General features: G+C 40.7%; 1 protein-coding gene and 1 long non-coding RNA gene across 12 annotated transcripts in view; one reads left to right on the top strand and one right to left on the bottom strand.

Moving 5' to 3' along the window:
- SHROOM3 (shroom family member 3) overlaps nucleotides 1-5,480 on the top strand; it is a 286,596-nt gene extending 281,116 nt beyond the window's left edge. For all 11 annotated transcript variants that reach the window (XM_074324430.1, XM_019720366.2, XM_019720389.2 and 8 more), the window contains one exon: nucleotides 4,492-5,480. In XM_074324430.1, coding sequence (XP_074180531.1) covers nucleotides 4,492-4,860 — 369 coding nt within the window. In that variant the 3' untranslated portion in view covers nucleotides 4,861-5,480. The remainder of the gene's footprint in view (nucleotides 1-4,491) is intronic.
- LOC109440232 (uncharacterized) overlaps nucleotides 1-21,089 on the bottom strand; it is a 76,503-nt gene extending 55,414 nt beyond the window's left edge. Inside the window, exon 1 of the long non-coding RNA XR_012493685.1 lies at nucleotides 20,954-21,089. This is a non-coding gene — a long non-coding RNA (uncharacterized LOC109440232). The remainder of the gene's footprint in view (nucleotides 1-20,953) is intronic.
- Nucleotides 21,090-23,718: the final 2,629 nt, after the last annotated feature.

The raw sequence follows: 23,718 nt of genomic DNA, 5'->3' as shown, positions 1-23,718 counted from the left end.
CTTTCTATCCTAGAAACAGAAAAGATAAAAGCGTGCTGGGGGCTGACCTTGAACAAGGAGAGAGAGAAAACAAAACTGTCAGGGATGAGGAGAGGGCGCAGGAATGTGAGCTCATGCTCCAGGGAATCTGCAGGTAAATGGGCTGCGGGCACTCGGTGAGGACGTACCCAGGTGTCTCCACTGCCCCCGTTACTGGAAGGAATTGGGCAGGTAATAACAGTAGTGGTAATGCGGGGTACAATCCAAGTACGTCTCTGTGTCAGGTACTGTGGGTTCCACACCTGATGTGCCATCTCATTGAATCCTCACTGACCAGTAAGTGATGGAGCCAGGATATGAGGAGTCCTGCTGCAGACCCCAAGTTTTATTCACCTTATTGAACTTAATGCCATTGCTGCAGAGCATTCTTCATCTACTCATCTGTACAACACATGTTAATGGGTATCTGGTATGTGCCACTTACTGGTCTGGGTACTTGGGATATATCTGTGAACAACGCAGACAGATCCCTGCTGTCACGGAACTAACTTATCAAGGGAAGTCAGACAATAAATGTAGCTGTAACACCCTAGATGCCAGAAGGTGATAAGCGCTCCAGCCATCAAGAGGCTCCTTTGCTTTCTGGCTCCTTCTCCTATCTACAGCTCTCTCTCTTTCAGTGCTATCAGGATTTCCCAATTATTTCTCCTAATATATTACATTAAAAGAAAAGCTATCTCTTTTTCAAATAGATTTTAAAGGGATGAAAAAAGTCTAGATGGTAAGCATTTAGGAAGGTGACTGCGTACCCAGAAACTTTCTGTAGCTCTACTCCCAATGAGTGCCCTCCTCGTGTAAAGGTTCTGAGCCTTAGCTTATTCTAGAAATTGCTTATAGTACCTGCCTCAAAGGGGTTGTCCGTTCCTCCTTTCCACTGAACAAACAGCAGATGTGAACCTGTAATATACCAGGTACTGTGTGTGTTTGGGATAAACACTGGCTGAAACACAGGCTCCAGCCTTCAGGCTCACACCCTATAGTGAGGAAAACCAATGTGAAAGCAGCGAATGTACCCAATATGCTGCAGCACAGCAGTACACTCAGAGCCAAGAAGCACTTCTCAGGTGGTGGGGTGAGGCCAGGAAAGGCTTCGCCCAAGTGGTACTTAATAGAGTCCAGGAGAATTTCATAATTGCAGGTGGACTAAGTAAGAGTGGAAGGGCTTTACCATTTAGAAGGAATATCATATACAAAGTAAAGAAAGACCATGGCATGTTCAAAAACTGATTTGCCTATGGTTGGTATGTTTAGAATACAGAGTGATTGCTTGCTTTGTTTTTAATAATAGCAAATTATCGAAAATATTAGAAAAGTATGTAGGCAGGTATCAGACAGGAAGTAGATGGCTCAATCAAAAAAGGTATTCAGAACATCAAAAATACCAAAGAATTTGATTAAAAAATGGGCAGAGGATCTGAATAGACATTTTGCCAAAGAGGACATAGAGATGGACAACAGATCCATGAAAAGATGCTCAGCGTCACTAATCACCAGGGAAATGCAAATTAAAACCACAATAAGATATCACCTCGCACTTGCCAGAATGGCTATCATCAGTAAATCAAGTGTTGGAGAGGATGTGGAGAAAAGGGAACCCTCTTGCACTGCTGATGGGATTGCAAATTGGTGCAGCCACTATGGAAAACAGTATGGAGGTTCCTCAAAAAATTAAAAATAGAACTACCTTATGATCCAGCAATTCCATTTCTGGATATTTATCCAAAGAAATCCAAAACACAAATTCTGAAAGATACACGCACCCTTATGTTCATTGCAGCACTATTTACAATAGCCAAGATACGGAAGCAACCTAAGTGCCCATCAGTAGATGATTGGATAAAGAGACTGTACATACATACTTGTATATACAATAGAATATCACTCAGCCATAAAAAAAAAAGAAATCTTACCATTTGTGACAACATGAATAGACCTAAAGGGTATTATGCTCAGTGAAATAAGTCAGACAAAGAAAGACAAATACCATATGATCTCACTTATGTGGAATGTAAAAAACAAAACAAACAACAATAATAAAGAGGTATTCATGAAGGTACGGGAAGGATTATAGACAATTGAGAAGGGATAACAAAGCTCCCTGTCCCCTCCAGAGCTAACATCAGTGGGGAAGCCGTTCCTACTTCTAGGCCTGGAGGAGCAAGAGGACAGGGGCCCTTATCAGAACCACTGTGGCTGTCCTACAGCACTGAGGCCTTGGTGAGAGAATGCAGCCGCTGCCACCTGGCAAGGATGGAGTCAGGGATAAATGCCCCAGTTTCTTTCTCGTCCCATCCTCCAATCTCTGGCCCATGACTCCCATGGGCCAAACCCAAACCTTCTGTGTCATACTTCAGACTTTAGCCTGTAGGCCGTCAAGGCCCTAAACTAATTTGATGACATAATCAGCCTGGGGAGGGGTGAGCATGATGCTTAGTTGGGAGACTTATTGTAATAGTCTAACAAGGTTTCAGACTGTTAATTTAGGCAGTTGTCTTGGGGATAGAGAATAGAGAATAAGTTTGAATTAGCAGGGCTATTAGATGAGAAGAAGGATAGAACAGAAGTAATTCCAAGTTTCCTGTTGGCCACTTGGGTGGATGCTGCAGGTATCTAAGATAGAAACACGAGCAATTTTCAGTTAGGGGAAGAGGAGTTGTACCAGAATTAAATTCAACTCAATATTTAATGCACATATACACTCTTAAATACAAGTAAATGCTTGCTCACCTGCAAAACACTACATCAATATTAGTTTGCATAACAATTAGTCTTTGTCAACAAAGTACCAACAGGAATGAGAAAAGGAAAAATAAGTGGTTCAGTAAATGCCAAATTCAGGATAATAGTTATTAATGAGGGGAAGGAGGGGGAAGATGGGAACTAGAGGAAACATACGTAAGACTTCAACTGAATCTGTAATTTTGTTTGTTTTTAATCTGAAGCAAATATGAAAAATGTTCATGTTGAGATTTGGTACTGTTAATGATAGGTACACAGACATTACACCATTATCTATAGATGTCTGTTGTTTAAAATATTTCATAATTTTTTTAAAGGTGAGGAAGAGGTTCTCACTTTATGTCTGTACAGAATTTTGAAAGGTGTCTTCATTCAAAATCAATCGCTAAGGGGTTTTTTTAAGGTGTGTTTTTTTTTGATTTGGGGAAGGAAGCCTATGAGAATGGAGATATTTGTAAAATAAACCCATAACTTTGCACTTTTATCCCCAGACATTATGTAAGCTCTGACAGGCTAGTTCAAGGGAAAGCAGGGTAAAGACACATGAGCTTTTCATATCCCTACATAAGCTAATTTGTATTTAAGTATCTATTTAAATAGTCTTATTTCTTGAGTAATTTCCATTTTAATGTTTCTCAGTCACTTTGGCCTGAAAAGTTTGAATGGTTAAATATAATATTTAAAAAATTTTTTAAATGACAGTCATTATATGTCAGCATGTTGGGTAAAAAAAAAAAAAATAACCACCCAACAAAATCTTTATAAAGATTTTTAAAAAGTAAATTAACCCTAAAGATAACATACTAATTTACCATTGGGTTTGTATAAGGAACTCTCAGAATATGAAATTGCCATCATTGTTAAATAGAATTTCTATCATGTTAGATTTAGAGACGTGAAAAAGAGACCTGGAAAATGGAAACTGATTTCTTTAGAGATGGTAATACAGTGTTTCCATTGTTGGTTGTGGATTAGGACAGAGGTTCTCAAACGTCAGCTGCAAAAGACTCACCTAGAAGGCTTGTTAAACCAGGGACATCTAGGCGTCTCCAGAGCTTTGGATTCAGTAGGTGGAACAGGGCCTGAAACTGCATTTCTAACAAGGTCCCAGTTGATTCTGCTGCTGGTCCACATTCTGAGAACTGCTATAAATGTAAATACTTGATGACTGGCCTTTTTTCTCCCCTTCAGTTTTTTTTATTTGTCATCAACTACACATAAAATTTGCCATCTTATCCACTTTAAGGCAGGCAGTTCAGTAATATTCAGTGCATTCATATTATTGTGCATCCAGAACTCTTTTCATCTTGCAAAACTGAGACTCTGTGCTCATTAAACAATATCTCACCATTTCCACACCCCTTAGTCCCTGGCAACCACCATTCTACTTTTGGTCTCCATGACTTTGACTGAGAACCTCGTAAGTGGAATCATTGATTGTGCTTTTAAGTGTAGAAGCCTGAAGTCAAGTATGACCCCAGCCAACGTAAGGTAACTTCTCAAATTAAAGCTGCCACGTGACTTTACAAGTTAGAGAAACAGAAGGGTAATAAACTGGTTGTCAAAAAACTAATTCTCCTTTAGAGTGACAACTGAAAGGGAAACTTGGATATCTTGCAGTCCTGTGATAGGTGTCTTTGCAGCCAGTTGGACTCTGTCCTTGCGTCCCCTTGCGCTTTGCTCATCTTCTCGTTTCCCCCCCTCCCCGGGCAGAGCTCTCTTAAGGAGAAGAAGAAGGTCCTGGCGGGGCAGCATGAGGATGCCCGGGAGCTCAAAGAGAACCTGGACCGCAGGGAACGCCTGGTGTTGCACATCCTGGCCAATTACCTTTCGGAGGAGCAGCTCCAGGATTACCAGCATTTTGTGAAAATGAAGTCAACACTCCTCATTGAGCAGCGAAAGCTGGACGACAAGATCAAACTGGGCCAGGAGCAAGTCAAGTGTCTGCTGGAGAGTCTGCCGTCCAACTTCACTCCCAAGGCAGGGGCCCTGGTGCTGCCCCCAAACCTCACCAGTGAAATGACTCCTGTTGGGGGACGTACTTTCAGCAGTAGTTTCCCAACAGTAACCTCTCCACTTTAACCTCTTCTAAGACACCCAACCAAAAGATCACCCTTTCTTTCAACACTATTTAATTTGAAAAATGTTTCAGTAAAAACACTGTTTAAACTATATGGGCTTGGGGGAGGGGAGGTGGTTCTGGATAAAGGAAAATATTCTATCCATGGAAAAAGCCTGTTTTTTCCTTCTCACCCTTCACGATTGATCTTCTGAGAGCTTGAATGCTGCTGGGAACTTACGCCTTTCTATTATTACTTCGTAGTAGAAAGAAAATTAATGAAACTGAGAACTACTTGGAGGGTGTTTGATTGTTTAGTTTTTAACAGATTAAGGCAACAGAGATCAGTGTGTGTCACCCTCAGGAATTGCATCCGCAGGGGCCTTCCCTGCCCCTGGGCAGTGTATCCTGATGACAAGTACTCCTTAATGAAGGGTTTGTAACATAAAGCCTTAAAAAGACACACACAGAGAAGAAAATTGTAAAACCTTGAACATTGTTATTTATATTTTTTAAAATGAAAAAAATCATGTTTGTGTGCTAACCACTTATTGATTCTGTTTTGTGGTGGACGTAGACAATTATGTTTGAACTTTGTATTCTGTGAAAACCTTAATGAAATGAAGAATTCCAAAGACAGTCACATTGAGCGTGGAGACTTGTTTTTTCCTAAACTCTTGACTTGTCTGACTTAATTTGACCAGTACGAGTAGACCTTCTACGCTTGTATTGCACTGAGTACGGGGAAACCCCCGTTTCCACTGCTGCCAGTCTTTGCCACTTGACTGCTGCCACCAACAGGCACACATACACTTTACCCACGAAGAAGGCTTTAGGCAACAAGTTTATCGCATCATTTCCTAGGGCTTCATGTCATCACTGTGGCGGGACGATAAAGCTAAATTTTACCAACAAGGACAGCAACTCTCCAACCTGTCTCACAGGAGGAAGGTTAGAAACCAAGACAATTCAAAACTGAATTCACTCTGTCTTCCTGTATGGGATTTGGGCTAAATACAGCCCATTTAGTGAGATTATTAAGTGATTTTTAATGTCAAACATATCAACCACCATTAAAAATTCCCTCAACATCTGAAGACTGCACTGTCATGCTTCAATAACAACTTCCTAGAGGGGACTCGAGAGTCCAAGCTGTAAGTCTATTACAACAGGCTGGAACGATGGAAGGAGGCTTGGGCCAGAGGCCAGCATATGTTGACAGCTGCTGGAAATGGTGACAGCCTAATACTTTGAGCAGGTGGTGAATCGTAGGCTGTGCTTTAGTTTTTTGTTGTTTTCCCATGTGCTTGACCTGCGGCTGGTGACCACCTCTGCTGATTTGGGCTGAAAGTACCATGACAGCCAGTCCGAGAGAACTGGAGAGTAAAATTTGTACAAGGGTACCAAATGCCCTTTTTCCCTTAGTACATTTTAATTACTGAATGAAATATATCTTCTGGTTAAGAACTTCAAAACTAGTTTTGGTCCCCAGTATAGATGTTTTTTGATGAACTTAGACCCAATAGGCCACCCAGAAGTTTCTTACGAGCAGTCATCCAAAGCCATTGCTTTGCTCTTTGGAGGTTTTGCATGGTCTGACTCCATTGATACAATAAGACAGCACTTTGATGGCCCAGCTTCTCACACATCTGGAGAGCCCATTTCCCAGGGAATTAGTAGAACCAGTGACAGCATTCCACAGCCACATTGCATGGTCATTTGAAAGAGAAAAACAGTCCATTTGACTGACATTTCATCACGCTTAGGCCAACATAGGAGCCTGAAATCAACTCCACTTGGTAATGAGCTATGTCTTGTTCATAGTGGCTCTGTGTGTCAGACCAGGTTAATTCAGCCAGTAAATATCTTTAGCTGTTCTTAGTGAAATTGCTCAATTGTTGGGGCTCCCAATTCCCAACACTCTTCAAAATTCTTCTTAGGGATTTGACTGGGAACATTTTGCACACAGTCTTTTTCCATCGCTTTTCTGATTTATACATGTCAAAGTCAGTGAGGGACCCATAGTAGTGTAGTAGGTGACGCAGCTTGGTGTGTCACAAGCCCTGAAAGCTTACAACACTCCTGGGATAGCCTCTCTTCCTTTGCGCCACTGAAATGTTGTTACGTGAAATGAGTGCGGTACCAAGTGCAACTTTGAAATCTAATTCTTATGTAGATGTAACATTTATTGTAACAGGACTTGACCTCTACTTCAATGAGAAGAGACCACTAACCCTCATTTTTCACTGTTAACTTTTAAAAGCCCAACTAGAAAATAAGCCTATTCTTTATCCCTTTCATATTTTGCATTCTTTTCCCATTATTAAAAAAAAAGTCTATAGTAGAAGCCACCCTTTTTCCTTCCAACAATATCCTCTCAACCAAGATCATGAGCAGAACAGCCATGAGTATGTTGTTGGTTAAGATTTCAGGACACACGTGACTGTGTGTGTCAAGAATGTTTGCTCAGTCAATAATTGTCCCTGTGAATGGGATCATTTCAGAAACACCATGTCCCATCAGAAATCAGGTGAGAATGGAATGGCCATGCAATAATCCAAATGCTGAGACTTAGAAACCTGTGAAGTTCCAAGAATGGACAATGTCCTGCGACAAAACGGGGAGGCCTCCCACTTCCTGGACCACTTGAGAAGTTACTGGGCTTGTTGCTACAAGTTGGTTGACTCAACCTTTTCTCAGGCTGTTGTGTTCCTCGTGGCCACTTAACCCCCAAAGAATGCAGGGAGGATCTGCAGTGAAAGTGTCTGAGTTTCTCCATGAGACACTGTCGAAACCAAACATTTTTTCCTTTGCCCCAGGGGAACACTTTAGGTTTCGTTTTGCACAACTGGTTTTCAATGTCAAACTTGTAGATGAGCAAGTTTGGGTCAACTACTAAGAATCGGTGGCTGTCTGCTGACTAGGAGGAGTGAGGGCTTCACTGAGGGCCTCTGGGGCATTTAAAGGAGAAACTGGCCACAGATATCCCACTCTTCCTATTATCCCATTGTTAATATCTGATCTAAAATCACTTCTGAGTTTTAAAGTTAGATCACAATTGTTCCTAATACAAGTTCTACCTTTAAGTTTGTAAGCACCTTTTACTAGGATATTGATGGGTTTTTGTTTTTGTTTTCTGCATACTTGGGGAAATGTTGCCTTTTTATTCTTATATGGTTCCAAATTTATTTCTCTTTAGTTTAATCTTCCATGATATATTGGCTTTATTCTGTTAGATTGGATTTTTTTTCTCTCTTTTTAGAACAGCATGAGTTTTATTCTCCTTAATGCAGGCAAGGAAAGGGAAGAACTTTAGCCAGAAATAACTTCACCTTCAGCAAGTGGTCAGGCAGATGTGAAGGGGCCATTCTATGCAGAAGTAGTTTATTGGAGACAAGGTATTAATTGCTCCATTAACTCTAGAATGATGCATGGGATAAGATGACAAAGACCATTTTAACGTCAGAAAGGGACACATGAACAGTTTTCTTATTTCTAAATAAATAAAACCTATAGAAGGCTCATTCAGACACTAAATTATGGTTTCTCAAAGTGTGGGCAAGATACTCTGTGCATCAGAATTATGGAAATGCTTGTAAAAAATGCCAATTGCTGGGACACAGCCATGTAGGCTGGGAATGTGTGTCTTAAGTTCCCCACATTATTCTGATACACTTTAACATTTGAGAGCCACTGATACCAATCATTTGTACAGTTTCTATTGCACGAATTTGTGTTAAAATAATCCCAGAAATTCAAAGCCCTGTCGTATTTACTGTCATCAATTATATTGTCCCCTTTTTATATAATCCCCAAGTTTGTGATATGGGTGTTTCCCTGCTCACTGTCTCCTAGATATTTTTAAATTTAAACAAGCTAAGCATTTATTCTGGCTCAACTGCACTAATTATTTTCCTCACAGGGAATCAACAGTATCTGCCATGATATTTGCACTAACCTGAAATCACAACTGACCTTTACAGTGGAGACTCTACTGAGATTTCTATTGCTTCATCAGAAGTTTCATGCTGCATATAAGTTAGAATTTCTTTTGGTGTGGATTTGACAGCCTAGCTAATGTTAAATTTCCTTTGAGAAATGCTAATTTCCTTTGAGAAGTGAAAGTAGCTATTGTCCAATTTCAAAACCCTAAAAATCAAAATTAGGCAAGGAAAAAGTTGCAGATGAAGAAACTGGCTTATTTATTCCAACTTCATTCTATAAATTCCTCTCTAATCTTCTGTAAGTGGGAAAGCAGCTGCATTTCTTGCTAAAACATCAGTCTTGCCATTGCTTTACACAGTAGGTTGAAGAGGGAAAGTTTAATATAAAGAATTATTAAATTCTATTAAATGAGTAACTATAAGATATAAGGAAATTTGATATGAGACCCTGGAGCCTGGGGAGAGTACCCAAGAAAAGACCAAGTTGGAATGGGGACCCCTTCTGTCATGCAGCGTCTCCGCACCCTCTCCCCACACAAGAACACAGGACATGGTTAGGCCAAAAAGGAACACCCACGGAGCCATAGATACGGGAGTTCATACCACTAATATTCTCAATGGCAGCTGGTCAAGACACAAGAAGTAGGATCAACAAGATCCGCAATCGCCGTCCACTTCTCTCCCAACCAACCAACCCCCTGGTGTTGCCACGGCAGTTATATTAGTGGCTAATGGCTAACCGGTTAACTGCTGATGGCCACCCAGCCACAACGGATGGCCATCTGATTACAGCTGATGGCCATCTAATAACTGAGCCAGCACCTTTCCACGTGAGGTCGAGAGCCTAGAAACTGCTCTCTGGGACTCTGTCCCCACACCTTCCCAAGACTGGGGTTCAGACCTCCTTGGAACACTCAGCCCACTGACAGCAGAGAAATGTGTTGCTTTGCCCAGTCCAGAGCTGGTCTGTAGTCCCTGAGCAAGCAGGAAGCAACCCTCCAGAGTGCAAGCCGGGTGCAGTCAGAAACCAATGGTGTGGACATGCACAGGTAGTGCAAAGAGGGTGGCTGCTCAGTGGAAGCCCCTCTGAATTGCAGATGATCTGCATGGGGGAGCAGGTGTTGGCAGAAGGCCTTCGGGGCACTGATGCAAGCAGGAACCTGTCGGGCTGTAGGTTTCTAGTCCACAGGGCTGGGAGAAGGTTCTCCCACTGTACTGAGCCTGCAAGGTCACTGGGGCAACCCAGTGCTTGGGGCAGAACTCCATCAGATGTCCTCACACCCACATCACTCGCTCCAGGCAGCAGCCTCAACAGCAAGACAGTCCTTCCCTCCCTTCTGCCCCTCCAGCGCCCTCTACTGAGAAAGCTTAGCATGCTCACTGTAAAGGAGAAGCAGAACTGGAAAGCCATTCTGTCCCTATTGGAGAGCTTACATTGAAGAGTGAATGTGGAGCTAAGAAGCAATAAATTGATAATTGGCGCAGATTTATGCTACTAGATTTTTTTCTCTTTCTAATCTGCCATCTTGAAAGTCTCTGCTCTATTCTACTAGATGATTATCCTACCATTATCTTCTGGTATCATAAAGAATTTTGTAGTTGTTGATTCTGTAAGAACAATTTCTCTGACAATAAAAAAAAAGAATGCTTATCAAACAGACAACTTACATCTCTTGAATAAGAAGGAATAAAAAAGAAAGCAATTTCTTAAATGTACTTCATATACCCATATTCCTCAAAGTACCTAAACAATAGATTTAGATTGAGGCCTGTTTAAGAGCATGTGTAAGTGTTGTATCTGTCCATCTCTCTGCTTAACTCTGCTCTGTAGACCTCTGTGTCTCTTGGTGTGTCTCCACATGTATACCTGTCTCTGTGTGTGTGGGCATTTCTCGATCTCAACCTCTCCAGCTGTAATCTTCCTGTTCTTTCATTCCCAAAATGATTCCAATTGTATACTCTATGTTCTTTTTTTCAGGGGGAGATGACTTACAAAGGATAAAATGTTAATGAGTAAAGAAAGAGAAGACCTGTGAGTAAAGTCATTTTTTTTTCTTAATTTGGGGGAAAAAATTAAGAATTTCACCTCATTCAAGCTAAAAAAGGGGGGCTATTTAAAGGAAGACTTTGCAATATGTTTAAATGTGTATAAGAATAAATGAGAGCCGCATATTTTCCTTCTCTAATTAGAAGAGAGTATAGGAATTGACTTTGTTTTGTGGTAATAGGAATTGAGCTGATAAGAAGAAACAACCCAACAAAGGGCTCATAAATATTGGAATAAGAACGTAAAAACATGAATCTTCCTTCCTGACAATTAAAAGAGAAAAACAGAATACAGATCCACCTAGGATGAAATGGTTTGGAAACTTATTAAAAAGCAGAAAGATAGTCTGATACCCCTGCTGGAGTAGGGTTCTGTGCAAGTAGAGAGACGGAAAATGAATTTTAGCTTGCGATATAAATAGACATTTTCCAAGTTTACTCAGACGGTTTAATAATGAATTTAATAATAAATTCAGTTTAACAATGCATCACTGAATGTGTTTTGCTGTTATTATTTAAAACTCTGAGGAAATTTTCCTCAAGTCAAGGAATAATTGCTTTAATGTAATTTAAAACCCTGAATATATATATATACATGTATATATATAGCTTCACATTGAGAATGCAAATCCTTTCCTTTCTCTACTTTTCCCCTCTTCTTTAAAAAAAATTTTTAAATGTGTTCCCTGACCTTTTCTACAAATCTTACTGAAGACTTGTTTTTGAACAATAAATTTTGAAGATGATATAACAGGGTTTAAGAACAAATTGTAAGGCCTTTGTGGGGACAGAGTCCCAGAGAGCAGTTTCCAGGCTCTCGGCCTCACGTGGAAAGGTGCTGGCTCAGGTAGTAGATGGCCAACAGCTGTAACCAGTTAGCCATTAGCCACCAATATAACTGCCATGGCTATGCTAGGGGGTTGGTTGGTTGGTTGGCAGAGAAGCAGACTGCAGATTGCGGCTAGCAAGTACAGTTAGCAAGCAGATTGTGGACTGCAGATCGTGTTGATCCTACTTCCTGTGTCTCGCCCCCCTGCCAGTGAGACTGGGGTGCAAGGAGACCCCTTGTTGGGGTACTGGCGGATGTTTGCTTTTGTGTCTTGGCCAGCTGCCATCAAGAATATGGTGGTATGAACCCCCTATCCATGGCTCGGTTGACGTTCCGTTTTGGCCTCACCATATCCTACGTTCTTGTGCGGGGAGCGGGAGCTGACACCCCGCATGACAGCCTTTTTGCAAATGTCAGTTAAAAGCTAAGGAATAATGTGCTTAGAAATAAGCAACTAAGGAAATAATTTCAAGATGTGGTTAAATAGTGCACTTCCGTAGGTAGATGAGAGTGGCATCTTCGGGAGGTATAGCAGAAAATGTGCACATTCATCATTGCTCTGGGCTCTTAAATACATACGTGCATTGGTATGGCTGATTGAGAAGGTGTATGACACACCTGCTAACAAAAGTAGAACCACGGCTCTTGCATCAAATTGGTCAGAAATCAGGGGGAGGTAGCTAACAAAAGGACTACTGTCCATAATGCATAAATACAAATATGCATGACACATGAATACAAATCAGCAATAAAAAGACAACCCAATTTTTAAAGCTTGGCAAAAGAATTAAACAGACATTTCACAAAGGAAGATATATGAGTAGTCAATAAGCACGTGAAAAAGTGATGGGCATCTTTGAACATTAGGGAAATATAAATTTAAGTCATGATAGATTTCATCACCTCCTCACTAGAATGACTGAAATCAAGGGTTGGTGAGTACGTGGGGCAAGTGGAATTCTCACGCATTGCTGGTGAGTGTGTAACCCACTTTAGAGAACTGTTTATTAGGTTTGTACAAAATTAAGCACGTATTTACCCTATGATCTAGCAATTCTACTTTTAGGTAGTTAACTCTAGAGAAATGAAAATATGTCTCCACAAAAAGACTTGCACAAGAATGTTCATACCAGCTTAAATCACAATAGCCAAAAAACTGAAAACAACCCAAATCTCTCTCAACAAGTTAACAGATAACCAAATTGCCGTAAATTAATACAATGGAATACTAAGTTACGAAAAGCACATACTGTATGATTCCATTTATATCAGGTTCTAGGACAGGCAAAACTAATCTATAATGGTAGCAATGAGAAAGTGTTTGCCTGGGGATGGAGGAAACTATTACTTGAAATCGAACAAAAGAGAACTTTCTGGGATGGTGGAAATTCTGTATCTTGCTTTGAGTGGTGGATACATGGGTGTATTCAATTGTCAAAATTCATCAAAATGAACATTTAAGACCTGTGATTTATATTGATTGTTAATTATATCTCAATTTAAAACAAAATAGTGGGCAGGAACAGTGAGAAACAAGGGCAAACTAGTTATTTGATATTGACTAAATAGTTAACTGGTTTTTATCCTTCATCTAATTATTGGAGATTCTGAAGATAGAAAGTCCCAGGGATTTTTATCACAGGGTATAGCCTACGTTTCTGTAACAAATAGATTTTTAAAAATACAGTCTAGGTCAAGATGGTGACATACAAGGCTCCTAAACTCACCTCCTCCCACAGACACACTGAATCTACAGCTACATATGCAACAATTTCCTCTGAAAAAAAAATCCAGAAACCAGTCAAGCTACTCCTGTATACCAGGTAAATGAGGAATAAACCACATCGGAATGTGTCGGAGAGGCCAAGACACCACCAAACCCCACCTCAGCATACAAAAGAAGACAACAAGAGAAGAAAGGAACAGAATTACAAAACAGTCAGAAAACGTTTAACAAAATCCCAGGAATAAGTCTATACCTATCAATAATTACTTCCAATGTAAATGGACTAAATTCTCCAATCAAAAAATGTAGAATTGTTGAATGAATTTTAAAAACCAAGGCCCAACTATATGCTACCTACAAGAGACTGGTTTCAGTTTTAAGGACACACACAGACTGAGAGTGAAGAGACGAAAAAAGATATTCCATGCAAATAGAAGCCAAAAAGAAATCTGGGGTAGCTATATTTATGTTAGACAAAATAGACTTTAAGACAAAGACTGTAATAACAGACAATTGAGTAAATTAACAAAGGCAACAAAATTGATCAATCTCTAGCCAATCTAATCCAGAAAAAAAAGAGTGAGAATACGAATTACCTATGTCAGGAAGGATCTACAGATCCCATAAATATTAAAGGTATAATAAGAATATTATGAACAACCTTATACCAAAATAATTCAACAACACAGATGAAATGGACACTTCCTTGAAAAATACAACTCACCCAAATATCTACAATTAATATCATACTTAATGGTGAAATACTGAATGTTCCCTCTCAAAAGTGGGATCAAAGCAAGAATATCCACTGTAACCTCCTCTATTTTAGATTATATTAGAAGTCCTAGCCTTTGGCATAAGGCAAAAAAGAAAAAGTAAAAGGCAAAAGTTTGCAAAGGAAGAAGTAAAAGAATCTCTATTTGTATATGACAAAATTATATACAAAAAAAAATCCTAAGCAATTTACAACTATTATGACTTATAAGTGAATTTAACAGCATTTCAAGATACATGGTAAATATACAAAATAATTGTATCCTTGTATACTAGGAGCAAACAATTGAAAATTGAGCTAGAACTATTAGATAAGTCCTGGAGATCTGTGGGGGCAGAGCCCCAGAAAGTAGTTTCCAGGCTCTCGGCCTCACATAGACAGGTGCTGGCTCAGGTAGTAAATGGCCAACTGTGATTGCATGGCCATCAGCTGTGGCTAGTTGGCCGTCAGCTGTAACCAGTGAGCCATTGGCCACAATATAACTGCTGTGGCTACGCTAGCAGAAAATGGGGGCTAGCAAGAAGATGGTGGCTGGGCTGGCAAGCGTGGATGGCGGTTTGCGGACAGTGTAGATCCAGCCTCCAGTGAGAGTATAGTGCCACCAGAGAGAATATAGTGGTATGACTCCTCTACCTATGGCTCCGTGGGTGTTCCTTTTTGGCCTCACCATATCCTGCGTTCTTGTATGGGGAGCGGGAGCAGAGACCCCGCAGGCCTCCCGGCACGACAAATGGCGCAGCGAGCAGGGTCCCCCGCATGACAAGATCTAACGTACAGCATAGTGATTACAGACAATAATACTGTATTATAAACATCAAACTTGCTAAGAGACTAGATCTTAATTATTCCCACCACAAAAAAGAAATGGTAATTATATGACATGATAGAGGCATTGGCTAACGCTACAGTGGCAATCACGCTGCAATGCATAAATGTATCATATCAACATGTTGTACACGTTAAACTTCCACAATATTACATGTCAATATTTCAATGTTTTAAAAAGAAAACTGAACTAGACATTTACTTTATAACTGTGCAAAAAAAATAAAATACTTAGGAATAAATTTAGCCAAAGACATGCAAGACTTCTGTAGTTATAACTACAAAACATGGTTGAAAAATTAAAGAAGTTTAAATAAATGGAAAGATGCCAATTCTTCCCCAAACGATCATAGATTCAATGTAACCCAATCATAGTCCCAGGAGACTTTTTTTTTTTTAATTAACAAACTTGTTCTAAAATTTATATGGAAATTCAAAGGAACCTAGGATACCTAAAGCATTTTGGAAAATAAGAAATTTGGAGTACTTACATTACCTGACTTCAATATTTACTATAAAACTAGATTAATTAAGATAGTGTGGTCCTGCCTTAAGGATCAACAAATAGATCCATGGAACAGAATGGAGGCCAGAAATAGGCTGGCACATATACAGTCATTTGGGGGAAGAAAAAAAAGCACCAAATCAAATCAAATAAAGGGAAAAGTCCTTTCAACAAATAATGCTGTAATAACTGGATGTCCATATGGGGATAAAATGAATCTGGCCCCTTCTTATTTACTATACACAGAGGTTAATTTTAAATTAATTGTAGATCTAAACATAAAAACTAAAATCAAAGTTTTTAGAGGAAAACATAAGAGAATATCTTTGTGACTTGGAGGTAGGCAAAATTTTATAAAACTGGTCACAAAAAGCAATAGACATACAGTTAACTTCATCAAAATTAAAAACTTCTGCTCATCACAAGCAATCATTAAGATAATGAATACGCAAGCCACAGATTGGAAGAAAATACATTCACAAACCATATTCTACCAAAGGACTGGTATCCAGAATATCTAAAGAATTTCTATAACATAAGAAAAAGATAAACAACAAATTTTTTAAATGAGCAAAAGATTTGAGCAAATACTTCACAAAAGAAGATATGCAAATGACCAATCATCATATGAACACATGTTCACCATCACTAATCATCAGGGAAATGCAAATTTAAAACACCATGAGTTACCACCACACACCCACCAGAACAGCTAAAATGAGAAAGACCGACAATTCCAAATGTTGGAGCAACCAGAACTCTAATACACTGTTGATGTGAGTATGAAATAGTACAATCGCTTTGGGAAAAGTATCTAGCAGTTTCTTATAAAACTAAACATATACCTGCCCTTAGGACCCAGCAATTCCAATCCTAGGTATTTACCCACGAGAAATGAAAACATATGTCCACAAAAAGACTTGTGTGAGAATGTTCATAGCAGCTTTACTCATTATACCCCAAAACTGGAAGGAGCCCACCAATAGATAAACAGGCAAATAATGTGGTATATTCATACAGTGGAATACTACTCAGTAATAAAAAAGACATGAACTACTGATACAAGCAACAACATGAATGGATTCTCAAAAATACCATGCTGTGTGATAGGAGCCATCACAAAAGAGTACATATTGGATAGTTCTATTTGCAAATCAAATCTTCAGTGGAAAAAATTAAAACTGTGTCTCTGGGGCAAGTGAGGACAGGGATTGAGTGGGAAGGAATGTGAGGGAACTTTTTGGGGTGAAAGTAATGTTCTGTACCTTGATAAGGGTTTGAGTCACACCGGAGTGTGCATTTATTAAAAGTCAGCAATTATATACTTAAGATGTGGGCATTTTACTAAATGTAAATTTTACATCAAATGAAAGAAAACTGTAAACACAGTTTTTCTGATTTATGATATGCTTACTGAACGATTAGGGAGAAGTATTTGAAATGACTCAAAAATTAAGAAGATTAACAGGTAGAGAAACACGAATGGATACATTGTGACTTGCTTTATCAAAGAAAATGTTAATAGTGAAATCTAGGTGGTAAATATACAAGGGATCATTATAAAATTCTTCCAACTTTGCTGTATATTTGGAAAATTTTTGTAAAAAATGTTTGAGGGAAACTCAGTGCATATACTTTTAAGATTTGTGCATTTCATTGTATTTAAATTTTACGTCAAAAGGAAAAAACTAAACAAATACTGGGCTCTGGTTAATAACAGACATATTGAAAAATCTAGGGGGAGTCTGCAATTTTCTTTGAAATGTGTTAAAAATTGAAATGGACTGATGGTTGGGTAGAGGAATAGATAGAATGGATAGATTAGGAATAAAACAAGAATAGTAAAATGTTAGTGGCAGAATCTAGGTAGTGGGTCTATATGTTTTTGCTATAAAATTCTTTTGTATGTTTGAAAATTTTCAAAATAAATTGTTGGGAGAAAAAATTCAGTGAGGGCAAAAATCCTCTATTACTAAAAAGAAAAAATAGATATTCACCACAATTCACAGCCTGCCTCCGTGGATAATGTTTACTTACTCGCTGAGGTGGCCCATTCTTTCCCATTCCATCTTCCCTGTGAGAGAAATTCCAACCTTAGAAAGTCATTCCTTTAATGTAAACTTTTGATCGTTGGTGAAATTCAAATAGTTTAATCATTCCTTGTCTCCTTTGGCTTCTTTTCCAAGAGCCCCAGCTGTTGGTGTTATTCTGTTTTCTCCGGATCACATTCATCCCATGATACTCACTACTAACATGTGGCTTAGTCTTAAAGCTCCATTCACACATAATCAGCTGATTTGAAGAGATGTAGGTCCTTGGAACTATACCACTGCCACCTCGAAGATAGTAGTTTCAAAACCCAAACTATCTTCCATCCTAAACCCATTTCACTTCCTGTCTAGTTCTATTGTTATAGCTACCATTCTTCCTTGGACACGGATTTAACTCATTCACTCATTCATTCATTTATTCAACAAATAGTTAAGTTTGACTTTGAAATGCTTCTGCTAGTAGCTGTTGAGCCAAACAGACACGATCCCTGTTCTTGTGAGGCTTATAAGGTATCACCATCTAATTGTTCTTTCTCTATTTTTCTCTTTTCAGGTTTAATGACTGGGTGAGTAATACTCATTATAACCTGATTGCTTCTAGGCCCACTCCCTTCCTCTGGTATCGCCCTAAACTATGACAGGGTTTCAGGAGGCTTACGCAGTACTAAGGCCTGGGAGAGGGGGAGGGCACCATCAATTATTTATCACTCAGGTTACCACGGGGACAAATATCCCTCACTCCTATTTGCACAGCCCCTTCAGGAACAGTGGCTTGATGCTTCTGTTTCCTGCCTAGGGCATTTAAGTCTTTTCTGAGGCAGCCTCTGTTCCCAGTTTACACACCCCAGTTTACCTGGGACAGTCCTGGTTTATGCTTATTGCACCAGTGTAATTATCAATAGTGCCCCCTTTCACTGTCAGATACATCCTGGGTTGGCTAATAAATTCCAATCCTAGGTATTAGAAGAGGATGGTTACACTCTCCTAAACCACGCAGCCATCTCTAATCTAAGTACTTACTGCAGGCATTCTTCATTTCATTGCACTTCTCTTTATTGCACTTTACAGATGTTGCATTTTTAACAAACTGAAGGCAAGACCCTCCACCAGCAAAAAGACTACAACTTGCTTTACTACAATATTTGCTTTATTACAGTGGTCTGGAACCAAACATGCAATTTGTCCGAAATATGCCCATACTTCTTAACACGGACTGGCAGGCCAGCAGAGACTTCTGTTTCCAGAATCTCTTTCTAATCTGGGGGGGCGGGGAGGGGTTAGGAATCAGCACCCCTCCTCTGCTCTTCTAAGAGGGATTGGTTGTCTTAGGGTATTTCCTTTTCCTAAGAGTTTGAACTTTTAGACGTAAAAGCCAAAAGGCGTTGCAGCCTCCTTCTTCTAGTTTCCATGGGTAGCCATACCCCTTGCCTTAGATGGGGCGAAGGAAAACAACGGAGAAAGAGGTAAAAGACCTGACTTATGATCTCAAAATCTTATCCCAGATTTAGAAACCAGGTATTGGTTGGACAATTAAGTTCGTGAACTCGTTGCAACGATGATGCTAACCTTTTTTGATATTAGAGGGCTTATTCATTATGAATTTGTACCAACTGGACAGTTAACCAAGTTTACTATTTGGAAGTGCTGAAAAGGCTGTGTGGAAAAACTTGGACGTCCTGAACTTTTCGCCAACAATTCATGGCTCTTTCATCACAACAATGCACCAGCTCACACAGCACTGTCTGTGAGGGAGTTTTTAGCCAGTAAACAAATATCTGTATTGGAACACCCTCCCTACTCACCTGATCTGGCCCCCAATGACTTCTTTCTTTACCCAAAGATAAAGGAAATATTGAAAGGAAGACATTTTGATGACATTCAGGACGTCAAGGGTAATACGACGACAGCTCTGATGGCCATTCCAGAAAAAGATTCCAAAATTGCTTTGAAGGGTGGACTAGGTGCTGGCATCAATGCATAACTTCCCAAGGGGAGTACTTCAAAGGTGACCATAGTAATATTCAGCAATGAGGTAGGTAGGACTTTTTCTAGGACGAGTTTGCAAACTTAATTGTCCGACCTCATTTGTGCTTTATTTCTTCTAATGATTAAAAGCTCTTTAAGGACAACGATTTGTCTTATTCCTTTTTTCACCCACATTCCCTCCTTTGCCATCCCATATAGGAATCAAAATTGAAAATTTACAAATATACAATGAAAATAAAAGAATTTTACAGTGAAAACAAGTATACTTACTACCTAGATTCTACTACTAACATTTTATTATTAAACCACCAATCTATCCATTCTATTCATCTACCTATCCTACAGGGCAGGCTCATTCAATGCCTGCTGAAGATATAAATGTTATTAGCCATTTACACCTTAGGTTGAATGAGTTACAATGCTTTTCCAAGCACAGATCTAGTCAGAGGAAAAAAGCAGTTATGTATCTAAGAGGTTAGAAAGATCTAGGTGGGAAAATGTTTGCTACCCAGGCTGGGTGGCAAAAATAAACTTCACTGCGTTGCCATTTGTCCAACCAAATACAGCCTCACGTCTTCGCTTTCCCATGGAATATAATTCTGTATGAAGATACTGGGATTTAGCATCCGTGCTGCTTGCCCCAGAATTCAGTCAGGTACTAGGACCAACTCTGGCTGAATTGCAGTGAATGTGAAACATGAGCAAGACTTCCAGGTACCCACTCTCAACTGCCTGACAAGCATAGATGTGAAAAGCAAAGCAAAGCAAAGATGCCCAATTCCCAAAAAGGCCCTCAGGGCTCCTCGTTGTTCTTCAAGTCCTGAATCAAATGCTCCCCAGTCTCCGAAGCCTTTGGATTCTCCCCGTAAGTCAGTTTCTCATTTCAAAATACCTCATTTCAAAATCTCTCTCATCCATTCACAGAACCGTAATTAATATAGATTTTGTAGCCAGACCGCCTATATTCCAACCCAGATTCACTATGCCGCCTTGCACAAGCTACTTAATTATCCCAGCCTTAGTTTCATCACCTGTAAAATGGGGCATATGTGCACATATACATATTATATACATACTTTACATATGTCATACGTATGTACACATTATATACATCACAAGCACTTAGTCATTGGACACTGCTCTCATGATATTTACTCAGAGTTAGTCATTGGAGGTGCAAATGATAGAGCAGTGAACAAAACATAGTTCCCCCCTCCCCCAGGTGCTTACTGCCCCTTCCCAAATTAGAATAGACATTAAATAATTGTAACCCCGTTGACTTAGACTCACTCCCCTGCGCTCTGCCTGCCCTTTCTGACTGTCCAGAATGTCTACCTGAGGACCACCACTCGTTCTGTCCTTCTCCTCCGAAGCTCATCTTCCCCCAGGCGAGCCGGCGCCTGGCAGAGACCAGCCGTGCGTTCCTTACCTTGGCTTTTCTGGCCCAGGGGAGCTGGTGACTGTCCTTGGGGAGCACAGGAAAGAGCGCTGTGCTGGCGGCGCTGACAGGTCAGGGGGGTGGCCCGCCCGACGTGCGGCAGGGAGAGCTCTGCCTCGCTCCCCTCCGCGGGCCTCAGGCCCCTCCCCACGCCCCCCCCCCCCCAGCTAGCAGCCAATGGTGGGCTCCCGCCTTGACCCCTTCCCCTCTCCTCTCGGCTCCCTCTCGGGAATCCGAAAGATGAGACAGCCCCGAACCAAGTCCTAAACCATGTTTCTCTCTCTAACTTGCCATCGTTTCCTCCCCTCGCTGTATTTACATAAAATCCCAGCCCTGCGTGGACGGGCTGCTCACGCCCGCTTCCTATAGCCCCCAGCTGGGATCCCCCCACACGCACCAGATTTGCCAACTCCCAGGGAGTCCGCATTATCTCAAAGGGAAAACACTTGTATTAGTTACGTTTCCTCTTCAAAAGAAGCGTGTGGCAGGCAGCACTTATTTGAGCAGGAGGAGCAGAGGGAGGAACCCTGTACTGCTCTGGGCGCTCGGTGCTGGGAGGACGGCATCGCTGAGGCCAAGGGCGAAAGGTCAGGACGTGCACGAACTTCGGGGTCTGATGCCCCCACTCCGCATGGACCCGCCCCCCCCCGCCCCCCCCCCCGCTATTCCACTGACAGCTCAGGTGGTAGCTGTGAAAACAGGAAGAAGAAAAATCTCCCTGAAGACCAAGGGTGCCAGGCTAGATTCTGTCCTCGTCTCCTTGGCTTCGTGGGGAGGGAGACCACTTCTCACGGAAAACGTCTACCCTCAATTCATCAAGGACGACGCTGTATAAAAAAGGTTCTTTTTTGCTTGTGTGCAATTGATTACAGTGCACACAAGTCTTCTCAGAAGGCGAAAGGGCCGTGGACCACTTCATTTTGAAGCCCTGAACATATTTTTTAAATGAAGACGTGCCAAAACAGTTACAAAAGTTTTAATCGTGGTGTATTTTAAAGATCGAAAGAAAAGTCTACTTGAGAGCCAGGCTCATAGTGGGAACCAGTTTGCATACTTCACCTTCATGTGTCACTACCCATCTGTAAGCCGAAAAATGCTGAACGAAGCTATAAGGAGAACCAAGATAAAAACTGAATTCAAAAGAAGAAAGATGCCATGGGCGTAGGAAGCAGGAATGCATTCCTAAATGCACCCTAAAAATGTTTCCTGCCTCCTTCCGGAGTTGGAATCAAAATGTTTTAACAGGCAGTTGGTGAATACGAATATCATTTGTCCCAAACAAGTTTAGTTTTTCCTGTCTTTGGTATTTATTGAAATTTTGAAATTCCGTGCCTCACTCAGGTTTCCATGTGGCTTCTCTTTATGCATAAACATCAAAAAGGATGCAGCTTGTTACATAAACTTGTTAGACTGCAAAAGCCTAATGTGTTTATTTATTACCAAGAGCCATGCACAGCTTAAAAATCAAATTAGTTTGGCGGTGCAAGTCAAAAATAGTTTTGAAATGGTAATTATATCTGTAACAAAATCACTTTAGTTTTAGATTTCTGAGAAATGCATTTCTGATTTATTGTCATTGCTCATGCTCTCCATCCTTGCTTCTAGAAAAAAAAAAAAAAGGCATTCTCTCTCTTACTCTATCTTCCCGCCCTCTCCTGCACACCCTCCACAGTGAATCAAACCCACGGGAAACCTTCATGACTGCATATTGTTTAGTTCTCTAACCTTCAGCTGTCTGGACTGCTTCTAGGGCAACATAGATATCTGTCCTTTAACCTGCCTGCGTGGGTGAGCGCATTAAGGAGCCGCCCAGGGGCCTTCTCTATTGGCTGTTCTCCTCCACCCTAGTTCTTTTTCTCCACCCAGTGTTGTCACTGGTCAACAGGCCTTCCCAGTCTGGTGAAGCAAGTCCTTACACTGTCTCATTGTGCACCATGCTCCTCCTGGAGGAGAACTTAGAAAGGTCGAGAGCATTCATTCCAACCATCCAGATGAACTTGCACTTTTCACAAAAGCCACCCTTTCTCCAGGACACCACCAACACTGCAAAGCCCTTCCTCGGGTTCCTAGGGAGGGAGGGTGAACCTAGTCAAGCAATTATTACTCCTGGCTTTGCCAAGGATTGCTTTTGCCTTGGGAGTCAGCACATGCTTTGTAGGAAACCCTGCATTCCTCTCGTTGTCCCCCCTTACTGTGAAGCTGAGCAGGCACAGATGGTGGGACAGATCTAACTGAGGGGGTCTGTCAGAGCTGCCTGCTGAGGTTGAGGGGGAGATGGAAAGCCCAAGGGTTTCATTTTCCTTTAAGACACAGGAATTCTGGCTCTCCCTGTCTCTGTGTCCTGTGGTGAGTGTCTGTCTCTAAGTTTCCAGGGCAGGCATCCTGGGATTTGCTTTCAAGTTTTTAAAATTTAATTATTAGGATCCTGGCTTTGGTACCTCAGTTTCTCCTTTCTAAGAAAGACAAAAACATTTAGATTAAATAAAAGCTAAGCCCAGATTTCCTTTTGTGGACCCGGAGAGCATGGCACGCCTCCCCTTTCTCACATATGTAACCTCAGTATGTCTGCCCCTTCTCTCTCTTATTTTTTCCTTCTTGCTGCCTCTCCAACAAAAACACCTTGTTTACCTTACCTAAAGGCTTCTTGGTAGTTTTTCCTTTTTTACCACTCTTGGACCAAAGTCTAACAGTGGCACTATTTCCATCAGCTTCATATAGTAGCTGCTAGTGAAGGAAACCTGGGACAACACTTAAGA

This window comes from Rhinolophus sinicus, linkage group LG02 (genome assembly GCF_036562045.2).
Source record: "Rhinolophus sinicus isolate RSC01 linkage group LG02, ASM3656204v1, whole genome shotgun sequence".
NCBI lineage: Eukaryota > Metazoa > Chordata > Mammalia > Chiroptera > Rhinolophidae > Rhinolophus > Rhinolophus sinicus.
Note: the sequence above shows the minus strand (reverse complement) of the source record. Positions and strands in the feature narration are given on the sequence as shown.